The sequence below is a fragment of the Pleurodeles waltl genome, chromosome 8 (assembly GCF_031143425.1).
Source record: "Pleurodeles waltl isolate 20211129_DDA chromosome 8, aPleWal1.hap1.20221129, whole genome shotgun sequence".
NCBI lineage: Eukaryota > Metazoa > Chordata > Amphibia > Caudata > Salamandridae > Pleurodeles > Pleurodeles waltl.
The window spans coordinates 1,530,993,767-1,531,010,929 of record NC_090447.1 but is presented as its reverse complement, the minus strand read 5'-3'; the positions used below and the strand labels follow the sequence as shown (position 1 = coordinate 1,531,010,929).

Here is a 17,163-nt window from a genome sequence, read left to right as displayed (position 1 = left end):
GGGAAGCTCACCCACAGAACAGGCCCCTGAGACTCCCAGGTAACCGCCACGCGCCTGTCCTGCAAGGGGACCGGGAGCTGTTCATTCCAATTCGCCTGTAGCCCTCAGGCTGTCCATATGGACTCATAATTTCCAGGTCATGGGGGGCTCTGAGGGTCAGCCAGGAAAAGGAGGATGTCGTCCGTGTAGACCACAATTCTCAACCCCCCACCCCACCTTCATTCCTCATTTGAGCATCACCATGAATGAGCGTCGCAGCGGTTCAATGGCCAGGGCGAAGAGGAGCGGGGAGAGAGGGCAGACCTGTGGGTGCCTCAGCCTGTGGACAGTGGTCGGACAGCACCCCGTTATCACGGACCTGCGTTTGGGTGGAGTGTACAGCAGCTTTACGTAGCTCCGAAATATCAGGCCAAAACCCATGCGCTCCATGACCATGAGCAAGACGGAGAGGTCCACCCAATCAAGCGCCTTCTTAAAATCAATCGCTCACCCAGCGCATGGCCTGGGGCGGAGCAGTGAATCAAGTGGCGAGTGCTACGGCCGGGTATGAAACCGCATTGATCTGGGTGTATTAAGGTGCGTATGGTTTCTTGGAAGCGTTCGGCTAGAGTCTTGCCACGGATTGTGAGCTCCGTATTAATCAAGGAGATCAGGCGGTATGAGGGGCAGCGGGACGGCGACTCGCCTTGCTGCTGCAGCAACACCATAGAGGACTTACCTAGTTCATTTGGAAATGTGCGTCTGGAGATGGCCTCTGTGAAGAGCTCGAACAAGTAGGAGTTGAGGGGCTCGCGGAACAGGCGGTAATATTCTAGGTGAAACCCATCTGTCGTGGTGCCTTCTCAGCTTGCATATCCTAAAGGGCCCCTCGGAGCTCCTCCACAGTGAGGTGGCCCTCCACCTCTTAAGCCACAGAGGGTGTAAGCCACGGTGGAGGAATATCAAGTATGATCAGATTCGCCTGCTCTGAGCAGGGTAGGCTGGGGCGCGTACAGCCAGGCACATTAGTCGGCGAAAGCCTCTGAGATCTCTGGTGAGGTGAATCTAAGGGTCCCCGATGAGTCAAGATTTTCAGGGACCGTTGTGGTCACCATGTCTCTGGTTGCCAACCAGCGTCATAGGTTGCTGCCCTTGTACCTGCATTGAGTGGACTTCCTCCAGCATTGGTGGACCTCCTCAGGAGACACCTGCCTCAACCAGGTGCTGTCCAGTAGCAGTTGGCGGTGAAGGGTTTCAGTAGGGAAGCCACAACCTGTCGCTCTAGTGACAATATCCATCTTTTGAGATACGTCATGTGGCACAGTTTCCCTCTGTCCAGTGTCTCTACAGTGTGAGTGCGCTGTGCCCCCTGTGGTGGCCTTCTCCACCATCCACGGGGCGTTGGCTGATGGGACTGTGCCTTTGTTGGTCTCAAAGTGCATCAGGAGTTCAGACTGTAAGTAGTCCCAATAGTGGGCGTCCTCCTCCCACCAGGCGTCGAGTTGCCAAATTGAGTGTCTTGTTTTGTCGGTGCAGTGGCCAGCGAGTGTGCTGGGATTTCCCTTGGAAGAACGTCTGTTTGCGACACGCTAAGAATATCATTGGTGGGAGGAGCATCAGGTCTACACGCGACAAGGCCTTGTGTCCCGCAGAGGTGTGAGTGTACTCTCCATCCCTAGGGTACCATTAGCTCCAAGCATCGCACAACCCTAGTGACTCCATCCAGGCCACCAGCTGTCTGGCCCTCACCAGACTGCCCGGAGTTGGAGCCCCTGATGAGTTGAGAGCAGGGACAGGGTAGACATTAAAGTCCCCTCCTATCAGGGTGGGATTGTGCGGGAAGCTTACGATGGCCTCTAGCATTTCCTGCAGAGCATAGCCGGGCAGTAAAGGCGGGACATAAGCACTGAGGGAGTTGTATTGACCCCCATCTAGGAGGCCCCCAATACTCACATGGTGACCCTGGGTGTCTGAGACAGCTGAGGTCCTGGAAGGACCTGTGAAGGAGGCTCTTGTTGCTCTGGTGCCTTCTCCTTGCTTTTCCCTCGTTTTCACTGCTTTCTCCTGCTTTTCCCCCGTTTTTTATGCGGCAGCGCCTTGAGACCATCACGGGTGAATTGCTGCGCTTTATAAATCATTAACTGATTGGTCGGAGACCTGGGGAAACCCGCGTGGAAGACTCTATCATATCCAAAGCGTTTCAGAAAAGGGCAGCGAGCGCCCATCAGGTGTGTGAACAGCGGGCTTGGAGCGTTCGACGTATCGTGGAACCCCAGTCCTTTTGATACGGTCCAAGAGGCCATTAGCGTTCCATGACCGTGATATGCCTCACAGAGGCCGATCGCGAAGGGGCTGCTGGGTAACAATGTGTGTCCGCATTTGTGTATTTTATATTAGTTGAGGGTGCCCTACAGTTTCTCTGTGAAAAGACCCTGCCACATACTCACTAGAGAGGATTCGCTGAAGTAACAAGTTTCTGTCATGTGTTTGTGGTCCATTGACTTGTACTAGGTCAGTGGTTCCCAACCTGTGGTCTGGGGACCCCTGGGGGTCCGCAAAGCCTCCTCAAGGGGCCGCAACAACTCAGAAAATGAAATAATATTAACAGATTAGATCCCCAGCTCCCAGTAATGACTCCGTGGGGGTCCCCAGGTTCCAGTAATGATAAAGTGGGGGTCCACAGAAGTCAAAAAGTTGGGAACCACTGTACTAAGTAATTTTTTTTATAAAAACTGTCCAAAATTAGATGCGTTTTAGCATCACTCGGTGCAAGTGGCCAGGTGAAGGCCTCATCTACCAGACTCGGTGAGTGTGACCAGGACTGACTAGTCTGGCACTAATGTTTGCTATGGCTGTGCCCCAGGACCGAGCAGTAGGCATGACACAGGCAAGATACGCATTAACACAGACACTGTCCCAGATGGGCACCCCCACCCACCCTTACCTTGTGGAACACGAACATGCATACCCTATTCTTGCACGAGGACAGGCAGAGGGCCCCAGCTACAGGGGCCTAGGTTCACTCTGGTGGCCCCCTGCCAACAACTTTAGGCTGGAGCACCTTCACTGGAGAGACCCATAGGGCAGCCCCAAAAATGTAGGGAATGTCAGCACAGGTTTTGCAAGCTAAGCTGTGAACTTTGTCCCAGGAAACACCATTTAACCTGCTGCAGGGTGTTTGTTGACAAGACTGTCCTGAGACCAGGAGGGTGCATGGATGTGTGTCACTCAGGTAAAATGGCATTTTGCTGCTGTTGTGCTCCCCAACTAATAAGGAAAAGGCAGTGTTGGGGTCTTTCATTGTTATTCGGCACCAAACGCCAGTGCTGCAGATTAATTTTTCTATGTCTGGAGCGCAAGAGAAGCCCCCCTCCTCTTCGGCACCAGGGGGGGGGGGGGGGGGCAACGGGTGTGGTTAGGGGATCTCTGAGGCGTATGAGGTTTGCTTCTTGAGACCAGTGGTAACTGGGGACCCTGGAAGCTGCCATATCTCACTGCCTCACCTGTCTGGCCCCATACAGCTAACGCGGTATTATTTTGGGGGTGGGGTTTGGAGGTTTTCGAGGTTGGGCTTCAGTGTTGATACCATCCATCATTCTAAAAGTAGCGCTTTGACATTTAAAGAAGCACTTTTAACCGCAAAACAATGAAGAATGTATGTGAAGGGGCCAGCTGACTGGGGTGTCCGGGTGGGAGTATTAAGGGTGTGTGGATGGGGCTGTGAAGGTGTGTGTGAAGGGAGTCTTTAGATGGGCGCGAGAAGAGGGTGTGTGCAAGTGGGTGTGTGTGAAGGAGGTATGTGAAGGGTCCAGCTGAATGGGGTGTCCGGGTGGGAGTGTTAAGGGTGTGTGGATGGGGCTGTGAAAGGGTGTGTGAAGGGGTGTTTGGAAGGGGGTGTGAAGGGGGCTGGTGGATGAAGGGTTAAAGATGTGTGAACGTGTGTGAAGGATGCTTGGAGGGTGGGTTAGGAGGGGGTGTGAAGGGGGCTGGTGCATGAGGAATGAAAGGTGTGACGGAGTGTGTGAAGGGGTGTTTGGAAGGGGGTGTGAAGGGGGCTGGTGGATGGAGAATGAAAGGTGTGACGGAGTGTGTGAAGGGGTGTTTGGAAGGGGGGTGATGGAGGCTGGTGGATGGGGGGTTGTAGATGGCGTGAAGGTGTGTGAAGGGTGCTTGGAGGGGTGGGTCAGGAGGGGGTATGAAGGGGGCTGGTGGATGGAGAATGAAAGGTGTGACGGAGTGTGTGAAGGGGTGTTTGGAAGGGGGGTGAAGGGGGCTGGTAAATGGGGGGTGAAAGAGGTGTGAAGGTGTATTTGGAGGGCGGGTAAGGAGGGGGTATGAGGGGGGCTGCAGCACGGAGAATGAAAGGTGTGACGGAGTGTGTGAAGGGGTGTTTGGAAGGGGGGGTGAAGGGGGCTGGTGGATGGGGGGGGTACAGATGCCGTGAAGGTGTGTGAAGGCTGCTTGGGGGGGTGGGTCAGGAGGGGGCATGAAGGGGGCTGGTGGATGAAGGGTTAAAGATGTGTGAAGGTGTGTGAAGGCTGCTTGGGGCGGTAGGCCAGAAGGGGGCATGAAGGGGGCTGGTGGATGAAGGGTTAAAGATGTGTGAAGGCTGCTTGGGGGGTGGGCCGGGAGGGGGCATGAAGGGGGCTGGTGGATGGAGAATGGAAGGTGTGACGGAGTGTGTGAAGGGGTGTTTGGAAGTGGGGTGATGGAGGCTGGTGGATGGGGGGGTTACAGATGGCGTGAAGGTGTGTGAAGGCTGCTTTGGGGGGAGGGCCAGGATGGGGCATGACGGGGGCTGGTGGATGGGGGGGGTTACAGATGGCGTGAAGGTGTGTGAAGGCTGCTTGGGGCGGTAGGCCAGGAGGGGGCATGAAGGGGGCTGGTGGATGAAGGGTTAACGATGTGTGAAGGCTGCTTGGGGGGCTGGGTCGGGAGGGGGCATGAAGGGGGCTGGTGGATGGAGAATGGAAGGTGTGACGGAGTGTGTGAAGGGGTGTTTGGAAGGGGGGTGATGGAGGCTGGTGGATGGGGGGTTACAGATGGCGTGAAGGTGTGTGAAGGCTGCTTGGGGGGGTGGGCCAGGAGGGGGCACGAAGGGGGCTGGTGGATGAAGGGTTAGAGATGTGTGAAGGGTGCTTGGGGGGGTGGGTCAGGAGGGGGCATGAAGGGGGCTGGTGGATTAAGGGTTAGAGATGTGTGAAGGCTGCTTGGGGGGTGGGTCAGGAGTGGGCATGAAGGGGGCTGGTGGATGAAGGGTTAGAGATGTGTGAAGGCTGCTTGGGGGGTGGGTCAGGAGGGGGCATGAAGGGGGCTGGTGGATGAAGGGTTAGAGATGTGTGAAGGCTGCTTGGGGGTGGCTGTGAAGGACAGCCTTCAGACCGGACGGACACAGCTTTGGCCAGAGCTGCCCCCCCCCCCGGGGTGACCTGAGGATGGCGGCCCCCGGCAGCACGCCAGGCCTGGCTCTGGCCCCGCAGACTGGCCCCCCCAGGCCGGGCCTGCATTTCTGCTGACCCACCGCCCCGCCGTGAGATCATGGCTTTCCAGAAGGTTCGGCTAATGCCCCCTTTGAAAGGGCTGGGTATAAATACAGGCCCGGCCTGGCCTCAGCACAGCAGCCCTCGGTCCAGGCCCCCACCCTCCGTCTGGTGACCACAGAGCTTCCCTGGCCTCAAGCCGCTAGCATGGACATCACCATCCAGCACCCATGGTTCAAGCGGGCCCTGGGGCCCTTCTACCCCGGCCGCCTCTTCGACCAGTTCTTCGGTGAGGGCCCCTTCGACTACGAGCTGTTCCCCTTCTTCTCCTCCACCGTCAGCCCCTACTACCGACAGACCATGCTCCGCAACTACCTGGACTCCGGCGTCTCCGAGGTGAGTGGTGGGGCCTTCCCAGGCTCTGGGGACAGTGAGCGTCAGGTTGGGTCTTCGAGACTTCTCATGTCAAGGGTGGGGGTCTGCAAGAGAACTGGGAGACTTCGTACCTCAAGGATGGTGGGTCTACTAAGGAACTGAGAGACGTCCTATCGCAAGGGTGGTGGGTCTACCAGGGAACTGAGAGACGTCCTATTGCAAGGGTGGTGGGTCTACCAGGGAACTGAGAGACGTCCTATCGCAATGGTTGTGGGTCTACAAGAGAACTGGGAGACTTCGTACCTCAAGGATGGTGGGTCCACCAGGGAACTGAGAGACATCCTACCTCAAGGGTGGTGGATCTACCTGGGAACTGAGAGACATCCTACCTCAAGGGGGGTGAGTCTACCAGGGAACTGAGACACTTAATTCCGCAAGGGTGGTGGGTTTACCAGGGAACTGAGAGACTTCATTCCGCAAGGGTGGTGGGTCTACAAGAGAACTGGGAGACTTCGTACCTCAAGGATGGTGGGTCTACTAAGGAACTGAGAGACATCCTACCTCAAGGGTGGTGAGTCCACCAGGGAACTGAGAGACTTCGTACCGCAAGGGTGGTGGGTCTACTAACGAACTGAGAGACATCCTACCTCAAGGGTGGTGAGTCAACCTGGGAACTGAGAGACATCCTACCTCAAGGGTGGTGAGTCAACCTGGGAACTGAGAGACATCCTACCTCAAGGGTGGTGGGTCTACTAACGAACTGAGAGACATCCTACCTCAAGGGTGGTGAGTCTACCAGGGAACTGAGAGACATCCTACCTCAAGGGTGGTGGGTCTACTAACAAACTGAGAGACATCCTACCTCAAGGGTGGTGGGTCTACCAGGGAACTGAGAGACTTCATGCCGCAAGGGTGGTGGGTCTACTAAGGAACTTAGACATCCTACCTCAAGGGTGGTGGGTCTACCAGGGAACTATGAGACATCCTACTACAAGGGTAGTGGGCCAACCAGGGAACTAGGAGACATCTTATTGCAAGGTTGGTGGGTCTGCAGGAGAACTGGGCGACATCCTATTGCAAGGGCCGTAAGCCTATCATGTAACTAGGGATCTTCCTACCTCAAGGGTGAAGACTGCCTACCGCTAGGGTGGTGAGCTCACCAAGGAAGGGCCTACCTCGAGGTGGAAGTGCCTACCAAGGACATTCTGATGTGGGAACTGGAACTCAAAGATTGTTGAAGTGAGGACCATGGGCCTGCGGGGAGAGATGTCTTGTCAATGACAGGGGGTCTAGAGAGAAAACCCGGAAACCTAATGCCCCAAGACTGGTGGGTGAAGTAGAGAACAGGAGAAACTTCCTGTCAGGGTCAGTGAGTCCAGGAAGGAATACGTTGACTTCCACTCTAGGACGGTGAGTCCAGGGCGTGAACGGGGAGACTTGTCAAGACGTGGGCTTCTTTGGGAGCGTGACTAGTGAGGAACGGGAAGGTTTTCTTCGGGGGTAAGCAGCAGCCCTTGGGCGATCTTGGAGACTTCTTCACAAGACTGAGGCGGAACCCAGAGGCACCCAATCAAAGATGGCGGCCAAGGAGGGAACCAATGGAATTCTGCTCCCAGTCTAGGTAGACAAGAAGGGATGTGGGGGGACTGTCTGCGGAGGGGAGCAGCTGTATGGCGAACAAGGCTGTGTTGTTGGTATGGGCAGCCTAGTCAAGGAGGGACAGTCCATGCCAAGAGGCCTATGTGGCAAGGATGGCAGGCCAGTGGAAAACTGGTGAGACTCCTACTGAGATGAGTCTTCAGAAGGGTGGTGTCCTAGGGAGGCGAGTGAGTTTGAGACTGAACAGGAAGTGATCCTGACACTGACTGTTGGTGCCCTGGGGAGCCCGGGAGACACACTGTCAAGGATGGCAGATCATGCTGTGAAACCGGAAGTGTCCCTGTGAAGGCAGAGGGCCCAAGAAATGTTGCAGAGAGATAACTTCCTTACAAGGATGGCCTTAGAGTACTTCCATGTGCCTGCAGGCCTCTGGTAGATTGCCATGCGAGGCAGATAGGGCTGGGGCAGAGTCAGTCACGTGCCAGGCTGATGTGTTCAAACCATCCACGCCGAACACTGTACTTGAAGGCCATGTAAGAGGGTAGCAGAGAAGCTGCCATCTCTGAATCATGTGCTGGGCTCCTCTCTCCTGACCAGTTATCACCACTATGCAGTGTAAATCACAGTTTGACGGGCGTTTTAGAAACCTAAAGCTGCCCTTTCATCTAACGAGGGGTTTGGCACACGCTAGACCAGGAGCCACATACACGACTCCCCAGTGAAGCGACGCCTCCTCACCAGTGCTTAATTTGTAAATAAAAACATGCCGGTGCCTAAAACCCTCCTCTTAAACACGCAGCTGCTGCAATTAAATGTGCGAGCACAGAATACTGAGGCGGCGTAATCCTGAAGCCATCTCGGGCCTCTTCAATCCATTTACAGCCACTCCCTGTCCTTTCAGCTCACTCTTGCAACTTTCTGCTTTCTCCTATTGTGAAGCTTTTTCATTTTTCTCTTCCTCCGTCTTTCCCATCTGTGTCCTCTGCTCGCAGCAAATGCTCGAGGCAGAAAAATAAGTGCCGGCCCTCAAAAACAAGTGCCGGCACTTAGCACTAGAAACAACAAGCACAAATTAAGCACTGCTTGTCACTGATATGTCATAATGTGCGCCCGAGCATGGTAAAAGTAGCTTTCAACTAAGAAGCATATTTACGGGAATAGTGGTGCACCGCAACAAGTTACCTTCCTGCGCTGACCCGCGCCGCAGGGAAAGTGCAGGACTGCACCATATTTATGAAATACGGTGCATTCCTATCCTTTCCCCCTGCGCGGGTGCCAGCACCCTTTGCACCATGGTGCAATGGTGACTGCACTATAGGAGTGATTGTTTTTTCCTGCACAGAAACAATCCATGGAGTCTTTTTCCTCTTTCTGTGTGTGCTGCACAACGCAGCACATGTAGAAAGAGGAAAAAACAAGGAGAAGTAAAGCTATTTCTCCTCATTACACCTCAATAGGGTGGCGTAAGATATTGACGCATCCCCAGGTTTACAAGCCCTTGTAAATCTGGAAACGTGTAAAAACCTGTGGGTGAAACCCACCACAAGACCCACTGAGCTTCTCCCTGATGCAGAATAAGACAACGCAGTGACTTGAGCTGGTTTGCACCACTCCAGACTTATGAGGCCATTCAAAGCCACGCAAAGTGGCTTTGCGTGGCCTCATAGACATGGCTGAGAGACTTGCGCCACCTGAGCGTCAAAAAAAGTAACTCTCCTGCAACGTACGGGCTTGTAAATATGCCCCTCAGTTCTATGGACTTGGCCACTAGCAGGCCTCAAAGCGCCCCGTCATCCAAAGCGCCCTCCTGATGCAGACCCACGGCCATGCATGCACTCCTACATTACATGCCTCTTTGCCTGCAAACATTGCATTTATAGACTATTGAGGCGGACATTTATGTTGCTGAGATGGCGTGTTGCTTCTCAGTTCTATTTATGGTTAGATATACGAGTTAAAGTACCCCCTGTTGTACAATATAAGGACATTACAACTCACTGAGGAGTTCGGTGACCCAAGGCGTAGCTTCAGGGGGGATGTTTGAGGTGTGGCACCCCCCAAATAAATACATTCCTGGCTTGTTAGTTGGGTCAGTGGGCCCCGAGTCGGGTCTGCTATGTGTCAATTTTTCTCATTGTGCACCAAGAAAAACAAGACAAAACAGTGACCTTTGGTGTAAAACAGGAGAGAGAGAGGTATAAAATCTGGTGTCTGAGTTCCAAAATGCGAAACCAGATAACGTGGAATCAATATCGGCTTCCCTGCTTGCCCAAACGGTGTGAGCCTTGGCAAACATTTTATTTCACAGATCCTCATTTTTTTTTTTTTTTAACATATAGGAGCATTTATAGGTACTTGAGTTCAGGGTGTGCTCTGTTTAAACACCTCATATGCTTGATTTAAAGGGCTATAATTAGGGCTCCCAGTTTTCCGTTTTTGCTGATTTTGACAGATAAATACAGACAGAAAACAATGTGTTTATTGTCTGTATTTATTTTTAAAAGCTGAATAATTTTGATTTTTTTGCTTCTAATGAGAGACTTTCCATGCAGTCTGTTGTGAATCACAACACAACAGATGATCAGACAGACAGCGTGCGGAGTTAAAAAAAACAGTTAAGATATCTTCAAATACAGGCATATGTTACAATATACTTGAAGTAAACTGCTAATATTGAAATATCCAGTGAGTTCTAGAAATCTCCTGTACAATGTAATCATCTGAAAACATTTAGATAGTAAACCAACCCACTCAAAAATCTGTAAATATACAGTTATTGAAACTTCATTGGGAGTTGTTTTCAGTTTTTTAAAATTCTTTACTTGTCAATCTGCAGAGCTACTGACCGGCCACCTACGATTGACAGTAGTGAGAATTGTCCACCACAACACCTGTTTTCCCATATTTACAAATAAATATTGACAGGAAAATGGATGGTGTTCTCTCTGTATTTATCTGTAAAAATCAGTAAAAACTGAAAACTGGGAGCCTTAATCACTTGGCGTCTTCAGTTAGACTACTGACGTACATCTTAAAGTGGCAGGCTGGCACAGACCGGTCAGTCCTACACTAGCAGTTGGGATAACATACAAGGGGCATCTCTAGGATGCCCTCTGTGTGCATGTTTCAATAAATCCCACACTGGCATCAGTGTGGGTTTATTGTGCTGAGAAGTTTGATACCAAACTTCCCAGTATTCAGTGTAGCCATTATGGAACTGTAGAGTTCGTAACGACAAACTCCCAGACCATATACTTAAAATGGCTACACTGCACTTACAATGTCTAAGAATGGACTTAGACACTGTAGGGGCATATTGCTCATGCAGCTATGCCATCACCTATGGTATAGTGCACCCTGCCTTAGGGCTGTAAGGCCTTCTAGAGGGGTGAATTACCTATGCCACAGGCAGTGGTTTGTGGGTATGGCACTCTGAGAGGGGTGCCATGTCTACTTTGCCTTTTTCTCCCCACCAGCACACACAAGCTGCAAGGGCAGTGTACATGTGCTTGGTGAGGGGTCCCCCAGAGTGGCATAATACATGCTGCAGCCCTTAGAGACCTTTCCCGGCCACAGGGCCCTTGGTACCAGGGGTACCAGTTACAAGGGACTTACCTGGGTGCCAGGGTTGTGCCAATTGTGGAAACAAAGGTACAGTTTTAGGGAAAGAACACTGGTGCTGTGGCGTGGTTAGCAGGGTCCCAGCGCACTTTCAATCAAAGTTGGCATCAACAGTAGGCAAAAAGTGGGGGGTAACCATGCCAACAGTGGGACTCCAGGGCGTTGAGTTGTACGTGACCCTAGTCATGAGTCCGCAGGGAGAACTATCTGGCCCAGTTGGGACAGGCAGGGACGTACCTTTGGGTGGGGGGAGGAAGGGAGTTAGGGCGGTGTTTGGGGTGTGACACCTGCAAATTAATTCTTAGCTTTGTAGTTAGGTATGCGTGCCCTGGCTCGGGTTTGCTACGTCTGTGGCAGTTTTTCTCAACAGTCTCATTTCGTTATGAGCTTTTGACTTGTTCCTTTTTCTGAGCAGAAATTCAAATGAACATAGTGGCTTGTTTACTAACAAATAGTAAATCTGCACCCACAGAGGTACTTCTTGAAAGAGTGCAAATGTACTCTGTGTTAGAATTAACAAGTCTTGGCAGCAGTAGACATGGATGTTGTGCAGGTCTCAGGTTTCCAGGCATACTACTGTCAATCAAACACCCAAAAGGTGTTGCGATGAATGCCTGAAAATAGTACAACCCATCATTTTTTGGCCATTGTGCCACTCTAGACAGAGGCCCACCTAATGCAAATCAGTGTTACTGCTCGTGGGAACAGTCCACCCCAAACCCAGGCCATCTCACCCCTCCACCTTGCAGCCCACTGCTGTCTTAATTCGAAAATTTGAGATTCACACACCCCAACCCCGAATCTCACCGACTTAGGTACGCCCCTGTCCATCACCATATGGAGACACAAGGCCAAAGGCTCTGTTCCTTTGTAAGGTTATGGAATTCTGAGTATTGCAGAATCCCAGATATAAAAGTAATCAACTCGCTTCACATTCGGTAACATCGCTAGGTCCACAAATCTCGTGCCATTTGAGAACGTGTTCCACCATTCCCAGAAGACACCCCAACGAGCTGAATTTACAACTGGATAGATGCTTTTACCATTGCCAGCTAGCTTCTGTCCAGAAGGCGTTGACCCTCCTGCAAGTTCAGGCCTTGTGGAGGAAATCTGCACCCTGTCATCGCTTGTAGGAAAACAAGGAGTTGACGCAATCTGGGTTTTATTGTTTCGTAGATCTTTAAAGCGGAGCGAGGGCCCAGAATGCCCTTGGAACTCCGCGTCACTTCCTTTGTCTCTTCCTGCTGGATTCGGATTGGTCCAGTGTGTGTCTCTCTCTCTCTGCTGGCAGTGCTAGGAATGTATTGCTTGGGATCCCCTCCCCAAATTATTTCAGTACCATCTAGTGAGATCACAGAAAAGGTGGGCGAGCTAACAGATGAACATGGAGAGCCCAGCCAAGGGTCTGGCTTGGAAAATGATTCCCATGTAAATCATGCGACAAACATCATGTAAAATACATACAGTAAAGTCTCTTCAAAATAAAAAATAAAAACATATATATTGCTTTTACAAGCGGAAGAGTTTCACCTCAGCACATCAGATCGTATCACTGCATTGGGAGATGTTTATTATAAGCTATAGTTTTTAAATATTAACTTTAAAAGATTCCTGCCCCGCCCTCCTGACAATGCCATTAGTGCTGTCAGAGGCAGGTCAGCTGCTATGTGCTGTGTCAATTTGTATTTCAAATGGAGCAACACTGTAGTCTCTTAAACATAAAATGAGATATTTGTACAGTGCACATACTGAACACACATATTTAAGGTGTACCAGGATGTGTGTAATCCAGCAGTAGGTTTTATCTTTACACTGAGGGTTCCTGGGTGGGCCATACACAGCTTCCTACCTGTCCTGAGGCCTCTGGGGGGTATGTTCTCTATGTTTGGTCTTTGCACTCAGGGCTCTTGGCACCTGCGTTCCATCCCTCTGCTTCGTCTCTACTCTCTGGGCTCCCACCCCCTCTAGGCTTCGACCCTGGGGTCAGTGCTCTTGGTCCCATGTATTCCATTCCAAGGCCACTCTGGGGCCTCCGGGTGCATATATTCCATCCCGAGGCCTGTTCCCTATGCTGAGGGCCCCTGGTCACATATGTTCCACCCTTAGGCTCTATGTGCGTGTCCGAGTCATGGTTGCTCCACCCTTAGACTAGTTGATGTCTCTGACCATGTATGCTCCATGAGGTCTGTGGTCACATATGTTCCACCCTAAAGGCTCTAGCTGAGTGGCCCACAGTCACGCATGATCAACCCTTAGGCTCTAGCTGAGTGGCCCACAGTCACGCATGATCAACCCTTAGGCTCTAGTTGAGTCACCCGGCTACTTCTGTTCCACTCTTAGGCTCTAGCTTGGACCCTGGTCACGTTTCTTCCAGCGTTAGGCTCTCTCTACCTTGGGGCCCCCGGTGATGTATGTCCCAACCTTAGAGCCATATTTATGGGCGAGCCATGCAGTGGAGCTTGCTGGACTGCGCAGCGCGACACAGAAAGGGCAGGCATGTGCCATATTTAATGCAATACAGCACATTCCTTCCTTTCCCCTGCACTGGCACACAATGGGCAGCCTGGCAACAATGCAAGGCACCCTTACACCATGGTGCAAGGGTGTCTGCGTTGCATGCAGGATAGATTTTGTGCAAAAATGGGCACCTTACTGCACAAAAACAATCCCCTGAGGCATTTTCCTCTCTCTGTGTGTGCTGCAGGATGCAGAACATATATAGAAAGAGGCAGTAACAAGCAGGAATAAAGATCTTTCTCCTGGTTACACCTCCCCTGGGAAGGCTTCCCAGTTCTGGTAAATCTGGGAATGCATCAAAATCCATGAGAGTTGCATGGGGAACACCTATGCAATGCCCATGGAATGCCTTCCCAGGGCAGAGTAACACAATGTAGCCGTTTGTGGTTTTGCGTGGCTTCATAAATCTGCGTTAAGAGCTGCGTCACTCATGCACCACGTTGCGTGGTACAAGCATGACGCAACAGGGCCATAAATATGCTCCTTAGGCTCAGCTGAGGGCCCGTCATGTAATATCCATTCTTAAGGCAAACTCGACCAGAACATGTCTGTTGGCTTGGTCACACATCAGGCAAGAGCTCACTTGTGCCCGACTCTCTCTCCCCTGCCCATCTAGACACTCTGGGTAAGCCAGCCACATCCACTCTGCACCCTGAGTGAGGCAACCCCTCTGGAAACATGTTGTGTTCTTTTACTCAATGTTTATAAAGTACCTTCTCTGCCACTGGCACCAGTGTCAGGAGTGACATCCTGATGCATTCTGAACACCTTATCCCCTTGTGTACCTGTAGGTGAGGTCTGACCGTGACAAGTTCCAGATCTACCTGGATGTCAAGCACTTCGCACCGGAAGACCTAAGTGTCAAGATCGTGGACGACTTTGTGGAGATCCATGGAAAGCACAGCGAACACCAGGTAGGAGGCCACGCCACTGAGCAAGCGCAGTAAGCACAGCAAGCGTGAGGTAGGAGGCCACGCCTCTAAGCGAGCGCAGTAAGCACACTGAGTGACAGGTAGGAGGTCACACTTCTGAGAGAGCACAGTAGGCACACTGATTGACAGGCAGGAGGCCACACGTCTGAATGGGCCCCTTAAGCAGAGAGAGTGACAGGCGGGAGGCCACGCCTCTGAGCGAGCGCAGTAAGCACAGAGAGTGACATGTGGGAGGCTGTAGCCCTGTGCAAGCGCACCTAGACCAACGAGCGGCAGGTAGGAGGCCAGGTAACTAGCCAGGGGTCACGAGACAGGAGGAGGCTACGGCAGCCCACAGGTGGAGATTCATGGAAAACACAGCGAGCGCCAGGAAGTACATTGATTACAGCGAGTGACAGACAGGAGGTCTGGCGAATGAGCAAGCGAAGCAAGCACAGCAAGTGCAGCGAGTGACAGACAGGAGGTCTGGCCAATGAGCAAGCGAGGCAAGCCCAGCACGCCAAGCGAGTGACAGACAGGAGGTCTGGCCAATGAGCAAGGGAAGCAAGCACAGCAAGTGCGGCGAGTGACAGGCAGGAGGCCAGTGTGCTGAGCAAGTGCAGCGAGTGCACTGACGGAAGCCACGCTGCTGAGCAAAGGCGGTACGCACAGCAAGCACCAAGGAAGAGGCTAGGGTGCTGACCAAGTGTGTTCTTCATGCTTTGACCTCTATTATGATCTTTCACTTCTCAGACTTTTCTTTTGGATGCTTGCTTTCTGACCGTCTTCCTCCCTCACATTGCTTCTCCCATCTCTGGCCTCTCAAACATGCTCTATTCTTCTCTAGGATGATCACGGGTATGTCTCGCGAGAGTTCCACCGCCGCTATCGCCTGCCCGCCAACGTGGACCAGTCCTCCATCACATGCTCGCTGTCCACCGATGGCATGCTGACCTTCTTGGGCACCAAGATGCAGTCTGGCTTGGACTCCAGCCACGGCGACAGGCCCATACCTATTTCCCGAGAGGAGAAGTCAGCCTCTGCCCAGTCCTCTTAGGCAGAGCAGATCACCACTCCCACCTCCGAGAAGTGATGGAAAGATGAGCGACAGGGCAGGGGTGTATTTTGTGTGTTATTTTGAGAAAAGGGGCAGCTGGGTGGAGTTGGGGCAGAGATGGGGAGCGGTCCGGGGCCACCTTGGAAGCTTCAAATGAGGTGGGGTGGTATATACATCATGGGGGGGGAGGTGCTGGTTAGTGGCTACCAAAATGTTGATTGGTCAGCAGGAAGGTGGAACCCCCAGGACACTCCGCAGTCGGAGGAGTGCTACCTCCAGAAAATAACTCAATGGAAAGAGGAAGCACAAAAGGGAGGGTTGCAGGATGGAGGTATGTGGAAGATGGACCACAGTCCTCTCTGTGCATTGTCCAGGGAGTGAGGGGCATGTGGTCTTGGGTCGGCTGAGGGCATCAGATCTCCAGCCAATAGCTACTGCAAAATATCAACAAGCAGGCGACCCTGGCCCACCAAGAGGGCAAAGGTTCCCCCTGTAAGGCAACACCCCCATCCTGCTAGGGTTCCACAAAGTTCTGAAGCTTCTGAAGGCTCTTGGCTCTCCCCACCTGCCGGTATCTCACAACCATTGCACCATCCTCTTGTAGTGAACCCCCAATCTGCTGCTATCCGCCAACTCCACTAGTGGCTGTCAATAAAGATGTGTTAAATGAAACGCTCCTGGTGTTTTTTGTTCTTTTGTGACTGTTTTCCACTTGGCATCCACTGAGGATGCCTTTTTAGAGTCATCCTTTTCAAATTGTCCTCTTTGTGTCCTCCTTTCCCATGCTGTACAGGTCATCTTTGTCGCCTCATCCTCTTGCGTTTCCTTCTGACCCTGACTGTCCCCTTCTGAGCGCTCTTCTTCCATGCTGTCCTTGTCCATGCCATCTTTCTGTCTCATGCTCTTCCATGTACACATCATGTGTTCTCCTCTTCCCTTCTGTGTGTATCCGTGCCATCCTTACTGTCTCATCCTTTTTCCATGTCCATCTCATGTGTTCTCCTCTTCCCCGATGTCCTTGTCCATCGCATCTTTCTGTCTCATTCTTTTCCATGTCCATCTCATGTGTTCTCATCTTCCCTGATGTCCTTGTCCATCCCATCTTTCTGTATCATTCTTTTCAATGTCCATCTCATGTGTTCTCCTCTTCCCTGATGTCCTTGTCCATCCCATCTTTCTGTCTCATGCTCTTCCATGTACACATCATGTGTTCTCCTCTTCCCTTTTGTGTGTATCCGTGCCATCCTTCCTGTCTCACCCTTTTTTATGTCCATCTCATGTGTTCTCCTCTTCCGTGATGTTCTTGTCCATCCCATCTTTCTATCTCATCCTTGTCCATGTCCACCTCATGTGTTCTCCTCTTCCGTGATGTCCTTGTCCATCCCATCCTTCTGTCTCATCCTTTCCCATGTGCACTACATCTTCTTCTGGCTTTTCCACTTAATTTACTGTTCTTCTGTGCCATCCTTGTCCACGTCATCCTTATCTATGTCCACCTGATGTGTTCCCCTCTACCATGCTGTCCTTGTCCGTGCCCTTCTTTCTGTCTCACCCTTTTCCATGTGCATCTCATGTGTCCGCCTCTTCCATGTTATCCTTGTCCATGCCGTCCAGTCATGTCATT

The 17,163-nt window shown here is 52.0% G+C and overlaps 1 protein-coding gene across 1 annotated transcript; it reads left to right on the top strand.

Annotated features, from left to right (window-relative positions):
• The first annotated feature begins 5,577 nt into the window (after positions 1–5,577).
• CRYAA (crystallin alpha A) lies at positions 5,578–16,211 on the top strand. Its single transcript, XM_069202948.1, has 3 exons — positions 5,578–5,855; positions 14,363–14,485; positions 15,330–16,211. Exons 1-3 carry the CDS (start codon positions 5,667–5,669, stop codon positions 15,537–15,539), a joined length of 522 nt encoding a protein of 173 aa, XP_069059049.1. The 5' UTR covers positions 5,578–5,666; the 3' UTR covers positions 15,540–16,211.
• The last annotated feature ends 952 nt before the right edge of the window (positions 16,212–17,163 follow it).

Excerpts from the sequence above, each read along its gene's own strand:
- CRYAA (XM_069202948.1), top strand. The coding sequence starts at position 5,667 with ATGGACATCACCATCCAGCACCCATGGTTCAAGCGGGCCCTGGGGCCC. Across the intron at positions 5,856-14,362 it reads TGGACTCCGGCGTCTCCGAG|GTGAGGTCTGACCGTGACAA; the intron begins GTGAGTGGTGGG and ends GTGTACCTGTAG. Across the intron at positions 14,486-15,329 it reads GAAAGCACAGCGAACACCAG|GATGATCACGGGTATGTCTC; the intron begins GTAGGAGGCCAC and ends ATTCTTCTCTAG.